Source organism: Opisthocomus hoazin, chromosome 13 (assembly GCF_030867145.1).
Source record: "Opisthocomus hoazin isolate bOpiHoa1 chromosome 13, bOpiHoa1.hap1, whole genome shotgun sequence".
NCBI lineage: Eukaryota > Metazoa > Chordata > Aves > Opisthocomiformes > Opisthocomidae > Opisthocomus > Opisthocomus hoazin.
Window position 1 is genome coordinate 17,991,224 of NC_134426.1, and position 23,069 is coordinate 18,014,292.

Here is a 23,069-nt window from a genome sequence, read left to right on the forward strand (position 1 = left end):
TGAAGTTTTGAGATTATTTTAATTAAAAATCAAAAGCTGTCCCATTCTGTGAAGTTTTGTTATATCTCAGAGTATCAACATTTTTTTGAAAGGGGAGGAAGTATGTAGGAATAAATTGAGTCTTGCAGCTTCTCTCCTGTTGCAAGAAGCTGCTGCGCCGCTAATGGTTATGAAGTTGTGATTTAAGCCACTCCTGGTTAATCCCCTCTTTCAAAGCTAAGTTGCTCTTACAATACCTAAAATGTTTGGAGATTTTCTGTATTTTTAAGGGGTTTCCCAGTAAAAATGTCAAAAAGACATCACTCGCTCCCTTGTAGTTGGATCCATTTTACTCCTGCATTGGGCTTGCTGTGAAATGTCAGTTCACCACGTGTGAAAGGCAGCGAGTCGGGACAGCCCGCGCCCTTCCAAGGCTGGGTCAGAAATCAGCCGTGCTGCTGTGAAGGGGTTTGAACCCTTCCCATGGGGAGACTTCTCAGCAATGCCTTAACCATTTGCTGAAATGGGAAGAGCAACATCATTCTGGTCTTGTGACAGAAGATAGGGGAGCAGATACCAGGACTGCCCTAGAGCCGCCTGATGACTTTGCTGTTGATTTAGGGGACATTTGTGCATGATTTCAGGGTAGGCATCACCTGTTCCGTGTTAGTAGCATGGATGTGGTGCCTCTTGGGGAGCACCATATTCACGTTCTGGCCATGATATTTGCTGTGTGTGCTTCAACCTTAGGGCTTTCTGTCCTTGCTCTGAACGAGTCCATGAAGTCTTGCTCCTTTCTTTGATGTGACATTTTTGCTGCGCTCTGTTGTAACGTGTTCGGATTAGTTTTTTAAATGGGGTCCTTGTAAAGACTGTGAGCTAGGCTTTATCATAGGAGCTAAACTTGAAAGAGTTCAGAAATAAAACTGATACTTGGTCTTTGTCTGAAGTTCATCTCTAATTGGGATGACTCAAGATAGCCAGTAACCACACATCAGTAGTTTGTTCAGTTTAGTGTGTGGTGGTAGTGACGTAAAAGAGTTTTCGGCTGTATTAAAAATAAAAAGTCTACTCTTTTTAGGTCAACTTCCTTAATCTGGTTCCAGATGTTACGGGGAGCCCAGTGACAGTAGCAGCTGCAGAAGACATTGTCTATCTCCTGAAAGCAGAAGATCCGGGCAAAGTTCTCCACTCGGTCTATGGTCAGCCTGTCACGTGTCTCGATGTGTCCGCTCGTGAAGCAGCCTTTGGGGTCAAAACCTTCGGCTGGTTATTGAATGAGCCCAACCAGGTATTTATTTTTTGTTGTTGTAAGATTTTTAGATCTTTATAATTAACAAAAGAAAAAAGAGTTCGTGCTGCCGACCATTTCCTTCCCTACTATTCAGCGTTTGACAATAGGAGGGAGGCTTTCTTTCGGTGCAATAATCTGATGCTTCATCAGCGTTCTTCTAGTGGGCTGAAGTGAGGGATGATTGTTCAGCTGCCTGGGTTCCCTGGGAATCCTTGGCATTCTCTGCTCTTCGGTGACTCCCAGCTCGTTCAGCTGTATGCTGGGTCAGTGGTGCTCTAGGGGGAACTCATCTCAAAAAAAAAACCAAACCCAAAACCCTAACAACCCCACCCCAGAAAGCCAAACCATCCCTCAGCCGTTCGCATGAGGACGTCCAGAGCAGCGTGTCAAGCCGTGTACGTGCAAATGTGCAGTCCTGGGAGCACGCTGCTTTCTTTTGTGCACTGAGTATTTGAGCTACGTTACTTCCAGTTTGGTGAGGATGGTGTGACTGTTGGATTAAAGGAAGGTAAATGACAATCAGGGATTCGCAGCACCCTGTGCCACAGTCTGCTGCTTTTGTCAGCACATTTTAGCAGTGTCAGGGTAGATCAAAACCAGACTGGTTTCGTCACCCTGCTGAAGACTCATGGCTGAGGCATGCTTCTAATGGAGCTCTTCTCAACGTTCTCTGCTTGCAGGAGGGGCTCTTTTGGGCTTGCAGACCCAAATATGTACCATAAATAATTGTATTTTGGCGGGGGGGAGCTCAGAATCCTACCGGAGATCCCAGGTAGCTGGTGGCAGCAGCCTGCTCCCGGACACAGCCCTGCTCTAGGGCAGGGAGCTGTGTCTAGATGCCTTGCAAAGAGTTTCTGTCCCTTTGCTGCATCTTGCCTAACGTTTACGCTCCCTAATTTCGTTCCATTTTTTGTGGTAATACTTCAGGCATGTGATGGGCTATCAGCAGTGGAGGGAAGGAGGGTGCTTCAGGCAGGTGGAGAAAGAAGCAGGAGGTGAGCACCCAGATGGAAGGAGCTGTAGTGTAAAAATGCAGCATTTTCTTTGGCAAGCAACTAGAAGAGGGAAGCTTTATTTAGGATTACTTCTGTGTTAGAAATAAATGTGTCCAGCTGCGTCTAATTTCCCCTTAAAATTCACATTCACTAGGGAGATGCGGAGGCCGCTATGAATACCTCTAGGGTTGAGAGTTGCTGCGAGGCCATGCTGTTGTTATGAATTCCTTTGCTGCCCTAATCCAATTCTTTTCCCTGCAGAGGTGAGAGGTTAGAAGGTAAGATTGCCTCATTCGGGGGCATTGCATCGGTGATCGCCTTTGTGCCTCATGAAGGAATAGAGAAATCTCCTTAGGCCCCCGAGCATCACCCCGTAAAGCCGGACGTGTTTCCTAATTTAGTTCGGAACTATTTGGCATTTGATGGCAGATTGTATTAAGCAGTGCGTCAGCGCGCATCCTAATCAGGGAGATGGGACTGGAGTCGCCCAGACGGCTGGGGTGTGTTTGACAAGGACGCTTGCTTGGCATTGCCGCACCAGCTGACATCACGCCGGAAATTAATTACTAATGTCTATTATGATAATTATTCGCCTCGCGCAGACGTGAAGGGACTTTGCATTGGCTGATTACGCTGGTTGCAAGTTGACAATCTGTCTTTAGGAGAGCTTTCAGTCTTGGAAATGTAATGATGAAGAATTCCAGCCCTGCTTGCTGCTGGCTGTGTTGCCGTAGTGGGAAAGCTGCGTTTCTCGGTGTGGGGTTTTCTTTGTTTTTCCTGAGAGATACCTTGTTTTCTTTAGTGTAAGCTCACAATCCTGAGGCTACTGCCTTGTAACCTGCTTTCTGATGGAAGTATAGTTAGGGAAACCATCTTTTGCCCTCTCTCTTTTATTAATTATTGTCTAATTTTAACCAAATTTGACAGCAGAGTAGAGATCTATGGCATATATTTTGCAGGAACTTTCATGTCAGAGAGGAGGAGAACATCTTATCTGTGGCATAGGCTTGCCCACTGTGGATGACAGACATCAGCACAGGAGAGAGGGGAGAGTATAAACGCTTCGTCCGTGAGAAGTTCAGCTGTCACTTCATTAGGCATCAGACAACCCAAGTACAATGCTATTTCTTCAAAGTTCATCTGTTTAATGCTCCTGGAGCTCTTTGGTTTACATTAAGCTAAGTGAAATTTCTTTAGTGCATGTTATTTCAGCTGTATTAACTCAATGTGGAATGTGCAGGGTTCCTTAAATTCTGAATTCTGGAAATACTGAGAGCTGTGTTCCCATCTGGGCTCGTATATGGCTAAGAATATAGATGAGATAATGAACCACGGGGAAAACCCAAGCACTGGCTTTCCCGTGCAACGCGAAGCGGTGCTCGTGACATCCAGTGGACATGCCTTGAAGGATGGTGTCTAGCAAAGAAAATATTGCCCCGTGTCACGTAGTCTGGAGACCCGTGATCTCAACGCTGTAGCAGCGTCACAAAGGCTTGGCATACACGCGTTTGAATTTTGGGTTTGAGCGCTGCATGTAAAATTATTTTCTAACTCTGCGGCCATCCGCAGATTTAAGCTGAAGCTGGCTTTGGTCCTCTTCATGTCAGGCTATAAAGCTTTTCAGCAGGTAGCACTACAGCTGTCAGGATTAGCATAATCTGATTTCTGATGCCCTTATCTCACCGATTGTAGGACCTGACGGAAGCTTTTCTCTTAGTTGGTGTATTTATAAGCTTCCCTGACTGGACCATCTGCTGTCAAGTCAATCTGATCTCCTACTGTAGCTTCAGGTGAGCGCTCTCCTGCTTCTGGATTATTTCTGTGACATTTATAGGTGCTTTATTCTCTTGGGGTGGGGTGGGGGGGAACAAATGCAACTTTCTTCTGTATTTAAGATTTAGTTGAAGTTTTTTAACATGTTCAACAGTTCTTGATTGACAGAAGATAACCAACATGAGAGGATTTAGGGGTGTTTTCCCCCAAACTTCATATAGCATGCAAGAGAATTTTATTTTCTACTCGTGCAGCTGAAGGACTCTTTGTGTTACGTGCGTCCTAAGGCGCAGTTCCGAGTGTGTCTGCGGTTCTGGTTCCTTTGTGCACAGACTTGAACCTTGTTTCAGGACAGGGAGATGGGGAAGACAGGAGGGAAGGGAGGACAGTAATGATTTTAGAGCTTCCAACATAGAAACAACAGGCTGGATCTGTGGGGATCGGATGTCTTGGGAGTTGTTTGTTACACTGTCGCTTTTTCATCTGGCTTGAGCTGGTGATTGGCTTGTACTTGAGGAATGGTGTTCACCATCACCTGTCTCTTCTCATCAGCAATTGAAATACTGCCTAGTTTTGCTCCTGTATTCAGTGTTTCCACAGAGTTCTTCAGCGGCTTGCCAATGTGAGGGTATCCAGTAGAATTAACCACTTGAAATGGATGTTATGAACTAATATTATCTAAAAAAAATAAATGACAGATTTTAAAATAATCCTTTAAACTGAATTTGATACTCTACAGTCTCTCTTGGATGACATTTTTGGGTCACAGCTGTTTCATATAAGCCGTTACATCTTTCTTGCACCTTACTTTAACCAAAATCCTCCTTTTTGTGAACTGGTAAGCTCGCATTTTCTCTTCTGCTGTTGTAATGTTTCTGTTTCTCATGGAGTTCCAAAGACTTCAATTTCATATCTTGGCTTTGCTTCTTTAGAAGATGTGCTTTTCATTCTTCTGAACTACTGTGACCCTTGTAAAGAGTCTAATATTCAATGAGTTGATCTGTATAAACTCTTGTTTTCATACCCCTGGAAGGGCAGGTCTTACCGGTGGCAAGATTTGAATGTATGGGACTTGCCCAAACATTTCTCTTTGGGGAGCTGCAGAGTGTTAGCAGATCTTTGAAGGTGAAAGTTGTTTTAAATACTGTTTTCTTTATAAACTCTTCGGTACCATGTAGGAGAGAGAGAACTCTTTCTGAGCATCTGAACTGTGTAACATTTTATAAATCAGACACTGGAAGAAACATGGTCCAGTAGAGAGGGCAGAAGGTTTTCCTTGCCTAAATTTTGCACAGGGCATCTGTCTTGTTTGTTCTGTGTTTGTAAATGACTGTAAATAATTTTGCAAGTTTTTTTTTAAAAAAAAAAAAAAAGAAAAAAATCCCGTTTATATTGGCTAATGTTAATGAAATTCTGCTGTTTTTTTCCTATTTGTATGTTAATGTGAATACCTCAAAACTGGCACCAGCTGCTTAGCTAAGTGTCTCAGGTTTTGGAAATACAGCTGCTAGGACATGCCATGAGCATTCAAGGTGATAATCCATGAAACCGAGAGAATTCATTCGGTTTTTAAGAATTACCTTGCCTTCCTTTTCCCTGTCCTACCCTTAGATTAGGGCAAATGTGTTGCTGGGCCAGGGCTTGGTTCTTAGTGAGCGGGTGGCTCAGTGGGTCAACACGATATCCCTTCATCTCCGGGTACCTGAGCTCCCACCTCAGTCTTCAGCCACCACTCGTCAGATGAGCCCAGGGCGCTCGTTCCAGGTCCTCACAGACATCTGTCCCCACCACGGACCCGTCGAGGCTGGCAGGGGCCCGGGCTCGGGCAGCGTCCAGCGCTGGAACAGCAAGGCTTGCAGGTGCCTTGGCAGGGTCGCCTCGCCGGAGCCTGCCCGCTGCCTGCCTGCCCAACGCTTGGCTGCCTGAAAACCGAAGAGGAAAAACCACACTACGCTTGTCTTCAGCCTCGTGGGTAACTTTACGGCAGGTGTCGGTATTCAGAGGACCGGGTAGCGTGTGTGGCTGGCTTCTTTTGCTGCTGGGTTTGCTGCGAGCTGTTGAAACTGTTATTTTTGCAGTCCTCTGTGTGGGGCTTTAAGCGTTGCTTGAGGCTGCGTGGCGCAGCTCAGCGCATGCGAAAGAAGAGTCCTCGTTTGCCAGCGTAAAGTCACCTTTAGGGTGGCATGAAAGTCAATTTTCCACATGCTCAGAGAAGCGGTTGTGTTACCAGGTTTACACGATCACTTATATCTGGCAAGAACTTGCAAAATAGTCTCTCTGGCTGATTGTCAAAAATTACATCATATTGGAGTAAACTGCTTTTAAATCAAACATCCATTATTCATGTATATTAACTGCTTTTTTTTTTTTGGTACTGGCTGTTTTGTGTATGATTTACTCTTTTTCTTTCTCTCTGATTGTCTGTCCGTCTCCCTCAGCTGCTCCTTTTAAATCTTAGCTCATCTTTAAATTTATGGAGCCAGAACACTTATCTCTGTGTACGAGCATCGATATGCTGACCTTGCGCTTGTTCATAGTCAGATGTTGTTGTTGTTGTTGCAGTGTTCTGTGCCGTATTTACAGTAGACAATTCAATACATTTGCACTGAGAAACGGTGCCCCTGAGGCTTGTAAACTTTGAAAATATCTTTTTTTCCCCCACATCCCTTTAGAAATAAAATTCAGCCTTGCAGCAGTGCGTACCATATGCTGTACTCAAATTTGATGACTTCTGCGGCAAACGCACGTGAAATAGCCTTACAGCTTTTTTAGGTACTGTTTGGATTGAATGGGTTTGACCTGAGAAAAGAAACAGATCCCTTTTTATTCATGGTGGACTTGAAATTTCACTAGCTCTTCTTTTGCTGGCAATATTTGTGTGTATTCAGGCAGTGTTTTTGTGGTTGGCAGAGGGATGGGCAGAAGGAAAGAGGGAGAAACATAATCTGAAAATGAATGCAAATTCTGTTCCCAATCATGCTGCTTGTTCCTCTGCATCTCTGAGCAACTCAGGTTGGTTTGTTTGTTTTGCTCCTCCGTCTCTCAAATGACAGAAACCTCTGTCCTCGATGGTTCTTTCCGAGAAGGTGGTTCTTGAATGTACCTTGCATGTTATTTGGTGAGAGAAAGGATGTAGGTTTTGAGTGTGGTTTTACAGTGTGCGTTTTGCTAATACTTACCATGCTCCGTTCAATACTTCATCTAAATAAGAACTAAATCTACTGTGTATACAGAGTGCTTTGCCCAGTTCTGCGAGGCAGCTCCGTTTTTACTAGCTGTGTGGTGTGGTGACTTCTGACGAGCAGCAGAAATGCGGCTGCGGAGGGAAGCCGGCTCTTTCAGAAGGCAGTTGCCTGCTGGCTTTCGGCCAGGACGGTGGGTTGAACACCCCTGCTCTTGCTGAAAGTACCACAGGCTCTTTGATAACAAGTGCTTGGGGATTTGTTGTTTTAACGTTCCATCCAAAAAAGACATCTCCAACAACGCAGGATCCCAGAACACCTGCTGGGGTATTGGACACGCATGGAAGAGTTCCATCAACAGCGTTTCCTTCAGCTGCGTGGTGTTTCTTGGAAGGATCTCAACCAGCGTACATCGACCACGCTTGACCTCACTTAGCTGCAAGACGTAACAAAGCTCACAGCTTAGCTATTCTGGCTACAGAGGCTTTAATTCTTTGTGAATTAATTTAGTCTTTTTTTCTGGAGTTCTTGGACAGCATCTAGAGAGAGTTCCCCATACCCAGTGCTCTGCAGTTGCCTGAAGTACGGTAACTTTTCCTTTCTTCCTCTGCCTGGCCTCGTGAATTTGCCAGCTTCTCGGCGCGGCTATCTGAGACCGCTGGCCACAGGCTGAGACTTGCCCGACTCGCACAGTAAGGAGGGAAATTAGTCTAATGCACTGCCTTAACTAAAGAGAGAGTAGGAGCATGAATAATTAATACCGCCAGTCTGTGGCAATCGGGTAAAATGAAGTCCCATTTGCTCAGCCTTATTAAAAGAGAGAGAGAGAGAGGGAGGGATGGTAAAGGTCGTTAAGGGACTTGTAACATGGAAAGAATCGCCTCCGAGATGGATAATGTGTTTTCTAATCTCTGTGGTCTTTAACTAAACATAATGGTAAAGGTACTCTGGCTATTTCTGGCTTGTTGAATTATTAAGCATTCTGGGACACTGCTTGGCACTTAGCCAATAACTTAGACTTTTTTTATTTGAACAATGTTAATAGGTAACACTTTTTATTTTGTGCGTTAAATCCCGATACATTTGCCCAGAGTATTTAATGCTTTTCCTCCCTTGTGTCCCCGAGGTCCCGCTGGGGGAAGGGATGCTCGTTAGTGTGTTATCCCAGGGTACTTCATTTCACACCCAAATGCTCTTGGTTCCACTCACCTTCCGTTCGGTACCTATTAGGTCACTGGTCTTGGGTGTCCATTATAGGATTATAAATATCTTTAAAAGGGTAATCCCTTTGCAGTGTGCATTATAGGATTATAAACCTCCGAAAGATCTGATGCTTTATCTGCCCTTTAACAGACAGACCCTTATTTCACGTCCCTGTTGACCAGGTATTTTCGTTCGTTCTCCTTGGCCTTTGTAAAGAAAATCCTCATTGCCTTGGGACATTAGAGGAGAGCTCATCAGAAGTGTGCTATCAGCGTCAAAATTGTCATCAGTATGCTTTTAAAACCCTTGTCTTCCAGAAATTATTATTCAGACTTAAAGAAGCATTCCTAGTTCTTTTTGTTTCTTTACCCGTCAGTTTTTCAGGATAAGGTTTGGAAATTCGTTTGCAAACCATAAAATTGCTGAGGGCAGAAGCCAAGTTTAAAGATAGGTAAAACCCATGTACCGAAAATCGTGAAGAGAATCTTTCTTCCAGTGATAGGGCTGATTGGCTAGAAATACACTTGTGTGTTATAAAATAAAAAAAAACCCCAGCCCAGCAATCTTTACCAGACTGGAGACTGACAGGAGAAGAGAGAGAATTGGAGGGGGTGGGAGGAGATGGTACCACAAAAGCTTTCTTCCCAGTTTTGTGGATCTGAACCTTTATTTTTTTTTACAGAGTCTCTTGGATGCAAACACTTTAAATTGGTGGCTATCTGCAAGTTATGTGAGGAGATATTTTTCGTTTGGTGCTACCTACGTACGAGGATTGCCACAGGTCTAAAACTGAGACTGCGAACAGGAGAATGTGTACTGCTTGTGCCATTGTAAAACGGGGGGATGTTTCACTGCTGCGTGGAAGCAATTTTTCATTACAGTCTTTCATGGCCATAAGTGAATTTTCAAGTGTGCTTCATAGGTTTATAGGCTGGATGGGAGCTCTGGTCATTTAGATAAATTAATAGTTTATGGATATTCACTCAAAGTATTAGCCCCAGGGGACTTCGGAGAAAGCAGCGTTTGGCCCTCTCCTCTCCAGAGTTTGGATGTCCAGCTGGGAAGGGCTGGCTCGGAGGCTCAGCTGGGAGCTGGCTCAGGTTGCTGCTGACCTGATCGTTCATTGTTCAGAAGTTGATTTCAGCAGTTTATTGACTTTGTCTTTTGTTCAGAACTTTCCAAGGAGAAATCTGGTTGCCAGGCACAGATATTAATTTCCTTTGCGCTGAAAACTGTGCAAAGTACCATTGCCAGAATGTCAGTATCTCTGGGTTTGGTTGGTGAGCTGTTGGGACCTGTGCTGCAAGTAAGAACGGGCTGTAAATTGGCCTCTACCTTGAAGGCTGACGTTTTCAGGCAGTTTGTAGCAAGTTGAAATTCATGTTTGTTTTAGCACCTTTTGTGTCCTAAGTCTCCCTGCAAAGGTAGAGTCTTCCGTGCTTTACAGAGCTTGGGTAAAATTGCTTCGTTTTTTGGGGTCTTAAGGATGAAAAATTACATGCTAAAGACTGCTGTTTGAGGCGGATAGCTTCACAGAGACAAGGCTGGGGATGGGAACTGGTTGGGAGATTGTAAAGATTAGAAGCAACTGAGGAAGTTGGGTATGAACGTGTTGATTCTGATAGGGAGCTGACAGCGTGTCTGAATAAAACCATGCCTGCTCTTTAGTTGGGAGAAATGGCAGGAAACCTGCAAATTCTCTGCCTTTCTTGGCAGAAAGATTTTTAAAGCTTTACTTTTGTTGCCTAGAGGTATCCATCTCAAAATAATCCCCTCCTGCTCTTTTGACCTTTCAGATGCTTACTAAAATTGCACGGATAGGGAGTAAAAAGCCAGGCAGCATCACTGCCACTGTTCTGGCGAATGTTGGAATAACATGCACAGGTAGTGTAATATTTATTAAGCTGTATGTGGATATAATCACAAAAGTAGAAATTAAGAATATTGATGAGACATCGGCGTAGCCATGCTGATGTTGCCATGGAAGCCATAAGGTTTTTTTCTGATGTTTTAACCAGTATTACTCTTTTCATGGTCACGGATTTCTGTTAAATCAAAGGAGCATCACCATAAAATTTAATAATGTTTATGAAGCTAGGTAAGAGCGGGTACCGTGCTCCGCTGGGCTTTGACTAGTACATTTTTCTGTTTCTAAAAATCCTTGCTTCCCTAAATTGAAGGGCCCAAAGATAAATCCCCTCTGGCCCCACCAGAAAGGCAACGAACATGATTAAAGCGATCGCTGCGCGAGGGAGAGGAGGGTGAACAGACGGGAAGCGATTCGTACCCCTCTTCCAGTCTCTGGCCAGATCGTCTTGGGTGTTGCTTAGAATCAGAGTTGTTTTTATTCCTTTTCCATCTGAACTGCCGCTTCAGATGTAATATTTCTCTGCTGCCGCGTGATCTGCAGCGGAGCTATCAGCAGGGCCTGTCGGCACTGAGTCAGTGTTCTGTTCGGCTCTCCGCTTTCTGCTGTGTTTGATTGAATCTTTCTTGCACAGCCCATCTGTCTAAACAATCTCAGTGCTGACTCTGTTTACTTTTCCTTCTCTTCCAAATATTAAAATCGATGAAGAAACTGTTTGCTTTTCCATCTAAGCCGTAAAAATTTGATCTGGAGAAAATCCGTATGGCTTGCTTTGCCTGCCTGAGAGCTACACCCGTCTGATACTGGCTGGCAAGAGCCTTGCATCCCTGCTTCTTAGTGGATTCCACTGGGAAGCTTGATTTCCTTATTTCTGAGGGTGTCGTTGCCCTGCTCGATAGGGGTAGATCCATATCTCGGTTATGTATTAGCGTATTGAGAAACGAGTCTCGCAAACAGTCTTTGATGGTAATAACTCTTCTCTACCTCATGCTGCAGTGAAACGTCATTGTTGTTGTGCTCGTGCTACACTTAGCTGGTGTTTGTGCTCTTTCTGCCAGATTCTGCTTTACAATCTGGAAACCAGTCAATGTCTGCAGAAGATGGGCAACTCGATAGGCGACTTTACGTGTGTCAACCTCCAGTGCAGTCCTCCAAACATGCTTGTTACAGGCAATAAGGACAGAAGGTAGGTACCACCAAGAGCTGTCGCCCAGCTCAAATTAGCTTTCTTCCTGTCCTGCTATCCTGCAGCTGGAGCCACTACAGTGTGTTTGTCCTCTGATGTTTCACATGCAGGCTGCCTGAACTTCAGGAACAAAATATTAGGTAATAGTTGGACGTGGCTGCCGGTTTGCTTTGTTTCAGAAAGCTCCATGGGAAGACTTTCTTTCTAAGCCATTTGGTGGACACAGTTGGTGTACAGCCCAGTGAAACCACTTGGAATATCTTCCACTTCCCCACCACCACCCGCAAAATTAGTTTGGCATTTAAAAGCTCACTTTCTGATATTAAAAAAAAATAACCTAGGGGATGAATCATGTAGGATGAGATGGGTCCATCTGCCAAATGATGTCAAGAGTGTATTTCGGAACACTGTGATGTCCCTCAGGTGACAAAAAAAAGAGACTTTCATATGAACAGATTCCAGCTTCTATTTAGCTGATTAGCAGCTTTCTCTTTAACTCCTTGGCTTGGGGAGTAGGATTTTCCCAGCACAATATCTGGTGCCAGGAACGGACGCGCTGGGAACAGTCAGTGTGAAAGGATTAAAGTGCTTAAAAAGACCCTCTGAGTCCAATTTTTAGATTTTCTTTTTTTGGCTTGTTCTTTGTGGGGTCTGATCCAGTGCACCAAAGGAGATTTGGGGTGGCGAGGAGCCAGTCTCTAATGGCTCCCCGTTCCTTCCCTCCTCCTTTCTGCACTGGGCACCGGGCTGCAGGTGGTGGTCTGCTGCGGCGGTGGGTATCAGATTGTGAGGCGGATGCTTCCCGTTGCCAAATCCCAGACCTCTGTCCCGCCAGGGCCGCAGCTTGCAAAAATGATTATTTTGTCAAACAGCTTTTTTTCCTTCTCAGTGAATAGGCAGCGCAAGCAGACCTCACACTTCCTCAGCAGAGAGGAAAAAGGAAATATCTGAAGTTTGACACGAGTAATCGAATCCTTGGAGTTGTTTCCCCTCTAAAACTAGATAGTTGATTTTCCAAGCACCGCAGTAAAACTACCTCCAATTTTCATCTCTTGCACTATGATGGGAGAGTAGATAAAGTTTTTATTTCTTATGAGATACTGAAATTTACTCCCTTCATACTAGGGTAAATGTCTGCACCCTTTTCCCTCCAGAAAGCTTTTCAGGTTTTCAGCTCAAGCATTGACTGAGTTCAGGGGTTGGCCATCACTAAAATAGCAATTAGCTAGGAATCAATGGTTCAGCAAGCAAGTTTGGCTTCCAGGAGATAAGACCGTGTGTATCTCAGAGGTCAGTTCCTCGAGTGGTGCTGCATGAAGGGTCTTAATAGGTGCTAGACATCCGCAAGTGGGACGTGGCTTGGACCTCTGTAGCCCCGTTATGGAGCAAGGGGACTTGACAGGGACCTTGCCATGCGAGTTGAACTGCTGATGGCCAGAGGGGAGGTGTCTTTAACTCCAGCAATACATCACTTTCACAGTTTGACTAGTAAGTGCTATTCTTTCATTCAAAGCTACGATTTTGAAAAGTCACATAGACCACTGTGTTGAATTGAGATGTTTTTGGTAGGGCTTATAAAATCTCTTTCCATCAAAAAATACTCCTGAAGCGTTGCTGATGTGTTTGGTTACTTCGCTGTGCTTCCTACAGGCAAGAGACCTGAAAGGGGGAGCGTGTGCTGCTGCACTGCGCAGCAGTGGCCTTTTTCGTGGTGGAACCCGAGACGATCAGCAGCGTTGGGAACATAAACACGGGGCAAGCGCAGTGTATACCATTGCTGAAGAGAGCGGATCAAAACATGTATTCCCTGCTCTCCTAAAGGCACGTGAGCTTACTCCTAAGATGGTCTAACAGGAGAGTCAAAGCCGGGTCACAAGAATGCCGTCCTTACGGCTCCCTTGAACTTGGATCAATCCGGTGTGCCCCCACGGAGCCCAGCTGTTGAGCAGGAGGTGGAGGGCCGTGCCAGGTCGGCGTCAGAGCATCACATTAGGGTTGCAAAATGCCTGTTGTTTTTTTTTTTTAAAGCACATCTAAACAACTCAAGTGTGCCTCTGATTCTTCCAAGGGTGTGCCAGAATGAACACCTGCCTGAAACCTGGGCCCGTGCTAATGGAATAACCAGGACGCAATCGGATCTTCGTCTCCAGCTGTGCTTACCAAACAGAAGCTCTGATTGCTGGGCAGAACACGCGCAGTAAGACAGGGAGAGAGAGCGCTGGGTGTGAACGCTTCCAGAATACCCCGTCCTTACCCAGAGCGTAGCTCTGATTTGTCGCCAAAGCTTCTCTCTGCTGGAGGTGGAGAAAGCAAGAAGCCCTTTGCGCCGTCAGCCGCTGGCGTGATGGGGCTTTCCTGAGGGTGACTGCGGAGCCGCACAAAGTGTGCCCCTCACTCCGTTCCAGCATCTTCGTCTGCGTGTCAGGTGGATGGTGCGCTGGTGGAGCTGCAGGCTGTTCGGTTGCCTTTTGTTTTAGTTGCTGAAATGTGTTATTTGTAAAATCATATGATGCAATCTCCGTTTGAGGAAGGGAAAGGAAAGACTTGCACCAGCATTAGGATCGTAGCAGGGGTATGGAATAAAGCACGGGTAATGTGTTGGAACAAGTGTGTTTTGGCCTTTTCTGGAATTAATGTGTACCTGATGGTTTCATTCTCGATAGCCGTCAGCTGGGAGGAACTTTCTCTGGCTTTTTTTCAACTCTGAGATCAGTATTTTCCCCTTACTGTTTTCACTCACTTTATCTCTTAATCTTGATGTAGAAGGATCAAAAAAACATACTCCTTTGTTATGTTTAAAACTGAACACCGTTAGCTTTAACTGGTTTTGTGGACTTGTTGCAGTGGTTGAAATCCTAGGCTCTTTTTCTACAGTTCTGCTTCTAGCCGAGTCTTCCAACATGTTTCGCTTCAAAATGCCTTGTCTGGGTGATCCATAATTTCTGAAAACCACATGTACCTAAAAGCTGCCCTGAGTCAGCAGCTGCGTTTTTGAAATCAGAAGAGATACTCATTGCTGAGTGCTTGTGGGTGGCTTTGTTTCAGTATTGGGGATTTAACTCAAGCCTATAAATCTATAATTCCCTTCACTTGTCTTCTGAACTGCCCCACATCTACTCTATTCCTAAATCTTAGTAATAATAGTCCTTTCCTTGATCCTCATAATAATATTACCCCTCGGCCATAGTGGACGTGAGTTAGGTACCAAGGAGTAGGACATGTCAGCGGTCTGCCCAGAACGTGGTACTCTGCACCTTGCGGCATCGCTGACATTTTGGGAGGCACGGATAGAGGAGCTTGGTCCAGATGTCCCTGAGGTGTCGTATAACCCGGGACTTGCAGAGAGGTCCTCTGTGGTGGGAGAGGTCTGCCTCAAAAAATCATCGTTAATAGGTGTCAGAGTGAAAATTCCGTGGTGAGACGTGTCAAGCGTACTGGATTTCTGGCCCTGTGGTGGCTGTGGGACTACTGCTGTCCTAGACGTGTTGTCTTAACCCCAAAAGTACGTGTGCTCCCAGGCTGCAGATCCCCAGCTGGCTTTCTCTCTGTTCTTTCTTTGTTTTCGTCTAGGGTCAGGGTATTCGATCTCCGCAAAAGTGAATCATTGTGCTCCCTCTATGCCCACCAGTTAGGAGTGTCTGCGGTCCAGATGGATGACTGGAAGATCGTCAGTGGAGGAGAAGAGGGCTTGGTCTGCGTGTGGGACCAGCGGATGGGCACCAAGCTCTGGGAAATGCACGCCAGGTGAATTTGGCTGCGTGGGGTCCTGTTGCGAGGGTGTTTGTCGGGTCCGGTTGGCATGAGAAATGTGTGGGAATGGGATGATCCGGGACCAAAATGGGAACATCGCCATTCTAAATCTTCTGAGAGTTCTGTTGAGTCTGCGTGTGGTTTGGGAACAGATTGCCTCCCCACCTGGAGTCTTGTGCGTGTTTTGGTGGGTGCCCTTTAGCTGCCATAGGCTTTTTTCTCGTTAGTTAAAAAAGAGTGTTTCAGTCAGTGTAAGGGAGCGTAGAAATTATTTCCCCTGGATTTTCCGTGAAGTTCTGTTCGTGTCTTCTCCCTGCCCCATCCCCAGCCAGTGTTTACTTCATTGAACCTTGGATTTAAAACACTTAACTCCTGGCTGTTGTCTTCAGAGTGACTGCTTCTGGTTGTCCATATCCGCTATGTCCTTACACAATACCTGGGCTTCTGTTCACCTCAGTCACAGAATCACAGAATGTTGGGGGTTGGGAGGGCCCTCTGTGGGTCCCCCACCCCAACCCCCTGCCCAAGCAGGGTCACCCAGAGCAGGGTGCGCAGCACTGCGGCCAGGCGGGTCTGGAATATCTCCAGAGAAGGAGACTCCACAGCCTCCCTGGGCAGCCTGTTCCAGGGCTCCGTCACCCTCAGAGGGAAGAAGTTCTTCATCGGGTTCAGCTGGAGCTTCCTCTGCTTCAGTTTGTGCCCATTGCCCCTTGTCCTGTCGCTGGGCACCACTGGAAAGAGTCTGGCCCTGTCCTCCTGACCCCCACCCTGCAGATATTTAGAGGCATTTCTAGGGTCCCCTCTCAGCCTTCTCTTCTCCAGGCTGAACAAGCCCAGCTCCCTCAGCCTCTCCTCGTAGGAGAGATGCTCCAGTCCCCTCCTCATCCTCGCAGCCCTGCGCTGGACTCTCTCCAGTAGCTCCTCATCTTTCTTGAAGTGGGGAGCCCAGAACTGGACACAGCACTGCAGATGGGGCCTCCTCAGGGCAGAGCAGAGGGGAAGGAGAACCTCCCTCGCCCTGCTGCCCACTCTCCTCTTGATGCACCCCAGGATCCCATTGGCCTTCGTGGCACCCAGGGCACACTGCTGGCTCATGGTCAACTTGCCATCCATGCCTTTCCTTAGCGGTGACGCTCAAAGGCAGGCTGATATTTAAACTCATTTAAATATTAAAATACCAGTTTGTACCGAAAGCACAAGAAGTACCGTACTGAAAGTACAAGCAGAGCTCAGTATCCTGGAGCCGACAGAAGACTGACAGTTGCTGCAGCCAAATGATGATTTCCTCATGAAGGCACAATTCCCGGGGAGTTAGCTGCGTCTGAATGAAGACCTTGAGGATTTAGCCCCTTGTCAGTCTGAGTGATACCCTGAATAAAATCAACAGATAAATCCTGATTTTTTTTTTTTTTTTTTTTTTTTTTTTTTAAATCCATCTTCCCCAAAGAGGAGCTAGCTGAGGTATTTCCAGCCAGGGAAGTTCACGCTGGAGTTGTCATTGATTAATAGCAGGTGTCTCCTCCTCTTTTGACCCTGTGAATTCGACAGCCCGTTGTGATGCAGCTGATGCATTAAGGACAATTTTGCGTTGATTGTCTCCTGGAGCAGCGCTAATGAGCGTGCCGAGGGCGGCAGGCAGAGCAGGGCTGAGCTTGGGCGGGTGTACTAAAACTGAAACCATTCGATTCGAAATTTAAAATACTGTTTAATCTATATAGGAACCAAAAGGGATGACTTAAATCAAAAAGACCTTTGTAGATAAGAAGGTGTGTGTTGTTATCCATGCCTGCAGCCCAGTGTCATGAATGGAAAGCAAGGGCAGAAGCTAAGGGGGATGACAGGAGACATGTTAAAGTCGTGGAGATGAGCCATGTTAATCTGAGAAGATAAATTACTCCTACTTGAACAGTAAATGCTGTCATAGTGGTTCAGGGTTAGTAATTCACCAGTGAGAGGAAAAGGAATGCAGCCCCGACCTCTGCGCTTGCGCCGTGTAGTGCATTTCTCACTCAGCCGTGGCTCCGTGCTTGGGGCTGTGGGGTTCCGGGTGTCCCATCCCTCGCCTTGGGAAGCCCCTGCTCTTCCAGGAGAGCGCTTGCTGCAGTCCCTGGGGCAGCAGAGCAAGCAGGCAGCCTGTCTGCTGCCAAGCCTGGAAGGGTTTTCTGGCTCCCACGTGTGTTCTGGTAGCAGCCCACTAGATGGGGATGGAAGCTGCATTTATCTGCTCCAGACGGGAGGAGAAGACCCAGAGGTGCAGGTTCCCAGCCTCTGGCTGGAGAGAGGGCGCTGATCTAACCGAACTCTTGTTTAATCCAGAGCGAATCCTTTTCTGCACTTGGATTTTAGGAGTCTGATGAAGGTGGCATCTCATCCGGTGCTGGGGGTTGTTTTTCAGACATCCAGTCCGTCACGTGTGGTTTAATTCTCATAGCCTCATCACTGCAAACATCCCTGACGAGAAGACTCCCCGGGGTGCCAGCATCATGGACGATGACCTCACCGTGCACCCCAAGTGAGTAAGCCAGCTCCCAAGGGGAGGATTTTTGGCCCTCTGAAGATCTGTCTTTATTAAACATTTTAAAATGGCACACTAAGCACTTGAGTTGTGATCCAGTAATAGAGAACGTACAGCATCTAAAAAATAAAAAAAGTTTAAAGATAAGGCTTTCAAAACCATTGGTGAATTGGCTCTTCACAAAAAAAAAACCCACAAAAAAAATGTGTTTCTTTTTCAGCAGGGGAACATGAAGGTCACTGAAGCCAGACAGAAAATGTAGCCCTTTCCTTGCTCTAAGTATTAGTAATGAGATCTCCTCCTAAAGGAAAACTACTGGTATTTAAACTCCAGGTTTTGGTATTTGCATCTCAGATGGCTGTTAGCATATCTAATTGAACTATCAAGCTACAGTGTACTCATCTTCCCCCTTTCTGAACAGATGAGGAGCGTTTCCGCAGATGACAGTCACGTCTCTGCAGTGCTGGAGTGAGTGATTCACCATTGGTTTCCAGGGCTTGGTGGGGTCCCTGGAAGGAGGCAGGAGGACGTTTTCCATGTTGAAACAGCACAGACAGCCCTGGTGCGGAAGGGGTGGGGGTTTATATTCAGCTGCTGAAGCACCGAACTGCGATCCTTAACGGCAGTCTCTGTCTTGGGTCGTTTCCCCTGTTGAAACACAGCATGAAGGTAAAACAGCACGTCCTGGTTGTGTTTTGCACAGGCATCGGGGAATCATTTACGCCTACGAGTTCTCCGCGGACCAGCTGGCTGTGGAAAGCGTCCTTCCTATTTGCCGCTCTTCCTACGATGAAGTGACTGGGTACAACTACAACATCGGCCTCGCGGTTCCCTACGATAGCATTTAGGTAACTCGCGTTAGGTGACTTCGGTGGTCCGGCCCTCTGCCGAGCACCTGGCCGACGGCAAAAAGGAGATCCCCGTGGGACAAGCGCCGAAGAGATGGCGTTGGCTGCAGGCACGTCGGGTGGGCTGAGCATTTGCCGAGAACTTGGGGATAGGAACCAGAGCAGAGGGTAGGGCTGCCCTCGAGCGTGTCACTGACGTGGGTTACTGCGCAAGTGCTCGAAGGTCCGCTGTGGTGGAACGGGGAGAGCGGGGAGCGGAGGGGAACGGTGCGCTGCGGTGCAAACACAAACGTTCCTTCCTGCTGCTGGTGGAAAAAGTGCTGCGGATCCCATCTGGGCAGAGGACGTGGTCGGGAAGCAAGGACAGGCTGCTGAAGTGGTGGGAGGCTGGGAGCACCCCGAGGAGTTTGTGCCTATCCTCAGAGGGGAAAAAAAACCAACAAGGACTTGGAAAAAGCATCCTGCTGAGCCACATGTTTGGAATTTCTTTCCTTGTAATGAGCTGCTCGTTCTTCTTTTACTTGGAATGCATTGGAATGTGTCTAGGGACAGGACCAGGCACAAAAGGTTACGGTGCCTGGGAGAGAGGAGTGGGAGGGAGGGAGGGAGGGGAAGGTTGGCCTTGGCCACGCCAGGTGCTGGGAAACTCAGCAGGCCGCATGCATCAAAATGATTTTAAAATAAATTATTTTTTTAAGTCTCTAAAATTCTGGATTGAACGTTTTCTAATTGTGTATGTGCCTGTGTTTGTGGTGTCCTTCCCCTCTACACTGCCCTGGTGAGGCCCCATCTGCAGTACTGTGTCCAGTGCTGGGCTCCCCAGTTCAAGAAAGATGAGGAGCTACTGGAGAGAGTCCAGCAGAGGGCTGTGAGGATGAGGAGGGGACTGGAGCATCTCTCCTGCGAGAAGAGGCTGAGGGATCTGGGCTTGTTCAGCCTGGAGAAGAGAAGGCTGAGAGGAGACCTTAGAAATGGCTCTAAATATCTGCAGGGTGGGTGTCAGGAGGACGGGGCCAGACTCTTTCCAGCAGTGCCCAGCGACAGGACAAGGGGCAACAGGCACAAACTGAAGCAGAGGAAGCTCCAGCTGAAGATGAGGAAGAACTTCTTCCCTCTGAGGGTGATGGAGCCCTGGAACAGGCTGCCCAGGGAGGCTGTGGAGTCTCCTTCTCTGGAGATATTCCAGACCCGCCTGGCCGCAGTGCTGTGCAGCCTGCTCTGGGTGACCCTGCTTGGGCAGGGGGTTGGGCTGGGTGACCCACAGAGGGCCCTGCCAACCCCCACCATGCTGGGATTCTGTGATCTGTTCGTAAGTCGTTCAGGGGGAGCGAACCCCTGTGCGCTGTGACGGAAGGCCGTCGTGTCGCAGGTTGGCTGTCGGGTACGTCCTGCGCTGGGTCATGCCCTTCCCCAGCACCCAGAGGTTCTCCCCAGATCGCTGGGGCTCGAGTATCCAACACCGTCCATGCTGATGAGCTGGGAATTGGCCACGTTGGGGTAATGAAGGGATGAACTGGCCACAATCCCTCTGCGTGGGTGGTTAGCCCTACCGCTGCCGAGGAGCATCCAGGCTGCAGGGCGAGATGTGCTGCCTCCGGTGAAAAGGAGGAGGAAGGCTTCGTCTCCAGCCCCAGTTGCGCTGACACAGATAGAACCCGTTTGGTGAACGAGAGCTCAAGTCCTGCGTGGTTACGTTTTACAGTTTTAAAACTATTCTATGGGTGTGATTTGCCCTTGTAAGCATACAGGTGCAAGCCAAAGCCGTGTAAAGTAAGTTTAAATTGAGGTGAAGTTTTAATTGAGCGCCTTTTTGCTGGCTTAATGGAATCAGTGTAGAAGCGCAGTGCTGGGCAGGGGTGCGGGAAGTGTGCCCGAAGCTGCAGGAGAGCGCCCGGCTGGACTGTCGCTTCCCTTGGCAGTCCCTGCGGCCGCGCCGGGGGAGCTCCACGCTGTCCTCCTGCCTGGAGAGAGACGGAGCTCATGGAACCCCGGAACGGTTTGGGTGGGAAGGGACCTTTCGAGGCCGTCTAGCCCAACCCCCCTGCAGCGAGCAGGGGGATCTTCACCCGGATCAGGCTGCTCAGAGCCCCGTCCAACCTGGCCTGGAATCTTCCCAGGGATTTCACAGCTCTGCCTTGGGTGCTTTCCCATGACCCCGTGGCCAGCTTCCACGTGTTTTGGATTTTAACAGCATTTTTGCTCGTGATGGACTGATACAGGCAGTGCAAGGGGCAAAGCCATTCTGTCTGACCAAGAAATTTGTCTTTCGTAAAGCTTTGGCCTTTTTTTTTCTTTCCATTTATTCCTCTGCCCCTTCTGGGAAGCTGTCTCCCTTCCTTCATTCTTGGTAGAGCAAGAAGTCCCACAGATAGGTAGTTCTGACAAGTTCTCAGCTGAAACCTGTCACATTAATAGTTTCCGTAGCACGAATGATTTTGTGGGCAGCTCCAGCCCTGTGTCTTCTGGTGTGGCTGAACAGGGCAGGCTTTCACCATTCTCTTCCCCTCCGTGCCGTGACCTGCTGCCGCGTCGCAGTACACCCGTGGCTTGTTCCGACTTTCACTCTCCTTACCTTGCCTCGTTGTCCCGGGACAGCTTTGCCCTTTCTTCCTCTCCCTGCAGAGAAGCCTGTCCTGTGCCCGCGCATCGAGCCCTGTTCCTGGAGTCCAGCTCTGCCCTTCCCCTGGCCTTGTGCAGGAGAAGACCCGCAAGGCCACCAGTTCAGTGGGGACCAGGCATCAGCCCACCCACCAGTTCAGCAGGGACTAGACCGGATGGTGGAAGGCTTGTGTCACCTCCACCGGAGCAGGGAATTCTCCGTCCCCATCGTCCCGCTGGCCCTGGGTGCAGCTCCTGGGGGTGGGGTGGAGGATGGTCCTTTTGGCCTGTTCTTCCTACCGCTGGCATTCGTTTAGGGAGGTTGTACCACAGCAGAGGGTTGTGTATGTATTTAACCGGCATTCAGACGGCAAATGAGGGCACTTAGGCTGCTGGAGAGTCTCCATGTTGGGAGTTTAATTTTTGTTTCTGAAAAGGGATGTTGTCCTACTTCTCTGGGTAGTCATTAACACTGTGCTGCAGTGGGTGCTGGCGCGCAGCAGATGCAGCCACGCCTGTCTGCATCTTCACCCGGGTTAGGTGACATTTCGATGGAGCCTTTTCCCTATTCCAGAGTGGAGTCACCATCCGATCTTTACCAGAGATGGGTGTCACCTTCAGATTTCCCATCTGGCCACTCTGAAGGACGCGTTAGTGCCACCAGTTTGGGGTGGATAGGGGAGAGGGTGGGCTCTGGTCTCAGTTGTGTCCCACAGCAAAGGCTTTCCCTCGGGAAGGGGGCATCTCTTCTGTGCTGGGTGGTGGCAGCGGTTCAGGCTGAGGAGCTGCGGCTGGGAAGCATTGGCCATGGGTTGACCAGGCAGAGGACAGACAGACGGACGGTGAAGGCTCGTGCTGTGTGAGAGTGTGGCACGGTGTGCCGGGCTGGTGGCCGTCAGACGTGCCGTGTGGTTGGGCACAGCTGAAGGCTCCGAAGGCATCAAAGGAGGCAGGAGCTTGGGGTGAAGAGCCTCAGGAATGACTTCTGGTTTCTGCCGCTGCTGGCAGTGATCCTTCGCGAAAACGAGGGGTCTGTTGTCTTCCCGAGAAGGATCCCTGGACAGAAGTTTCTTCCCTACTGTTCTCCAGAGAGAATGGCACAGCCCGGCTTGCCGCTGGCTGGCGCAGGGATGCTCCTGCCCAGCAAAACCTGCTGCACCCGCTGGCTGTGGGTCCTGCCCCTGTTCCCACGCTCGCCTCACCACCTAGCAGAATAGCTGGGGGACGGCTAATTAGCTCAAGGGATAATAATTATCCTCTTATCAATGCTCTTCAGCCCTCTCTTTCCCTGCAGTGCATGGTGTATCCAGCCCTGGCTGGCTGCAGGGAGCACCGATGTGTCCTCCAAGAAAACCACGGGACGGAGAGGGAGCGCGACTGCGATCTTCTGCCAACGGGCTGCAGCAGCACGAGGGCTTCGCTCGGGAGGGGTGGAAATGAAACGGGCATTTTGGACACCCATGGCTGCTGCCGGGAGCGGGGAGAGGGCGGCAGCCCAGAGCCCGCAGCCGGTCCGGGGAGCAGGATGGATCTGCAGCATCTGCGGGGTAATTCCGGTGCAAAGACGGGGACAGGAGCCGGTGTCTGCTCCCGAAAGCTGGGGCTGCCGGGAGAAGCTGGGTGCTGTGGGGAGGGAAGGGAGCACCGAGGGTCTGGCACAGGGAGTAGGAGGAGGAGGAGGTTTGGGCTCTGACCCTCGGCACGGGATGGTGCCGATGCAGCGCAGCCGGGGACGAGCCCAGATGACAGAGGTGGCCGGAGCAGCGCAAGAACAGGGCTGAGGAGTCCCAGAGCCCTGCAAACGCAGACGTCGCGCAGCACCGGGAGTCCCTCGGAGTCGGAAAGGCCACACTGGAAGAGCCGGGAGCTCCATGCCCAC

At 48.5% G+C, this 23,069-nt stretch overlaps 1 protein-coding gene across 1 annotated transcript in view; it reads left to right on the plus strand.

Moving 5' to 3' along the window:
- Window positions 1-19,300, plus strand: part of FBXW8 (F-box and WD repeat domain containing 8) — a 54,620-nt gene extending 35,320 nt beyond the window's left edge. Inside the window, exons 7-11 of the mRNA XM_075434625.1 lie at window positions 1,061-1,270; window positions 11,352-11,479; window positions 15,050-15,223; window positions 17,625-17,741; window positions 18,448-19,300. Coding sequence (XP_075290740.1) covers window positions 1,061-1,270; window positions 11,352-11,479; window positions 15,050-15,223; window positions 17,625-17,741; window positions 18,448-18,592 — 774 coding nt within the window. The 3' untranslated portion in view covers window positions 18,593-19,300. The remainder of the gene's footprint in view (window positions 1-1,060; window positions 1,271-11,351; window positions 11,480-15,049; window positions 15,224-17,624; window positions 17,742-18,447) is intronic.
- Window positions 19,301-23,069: the final 3,769 nt, after the last annotated feature.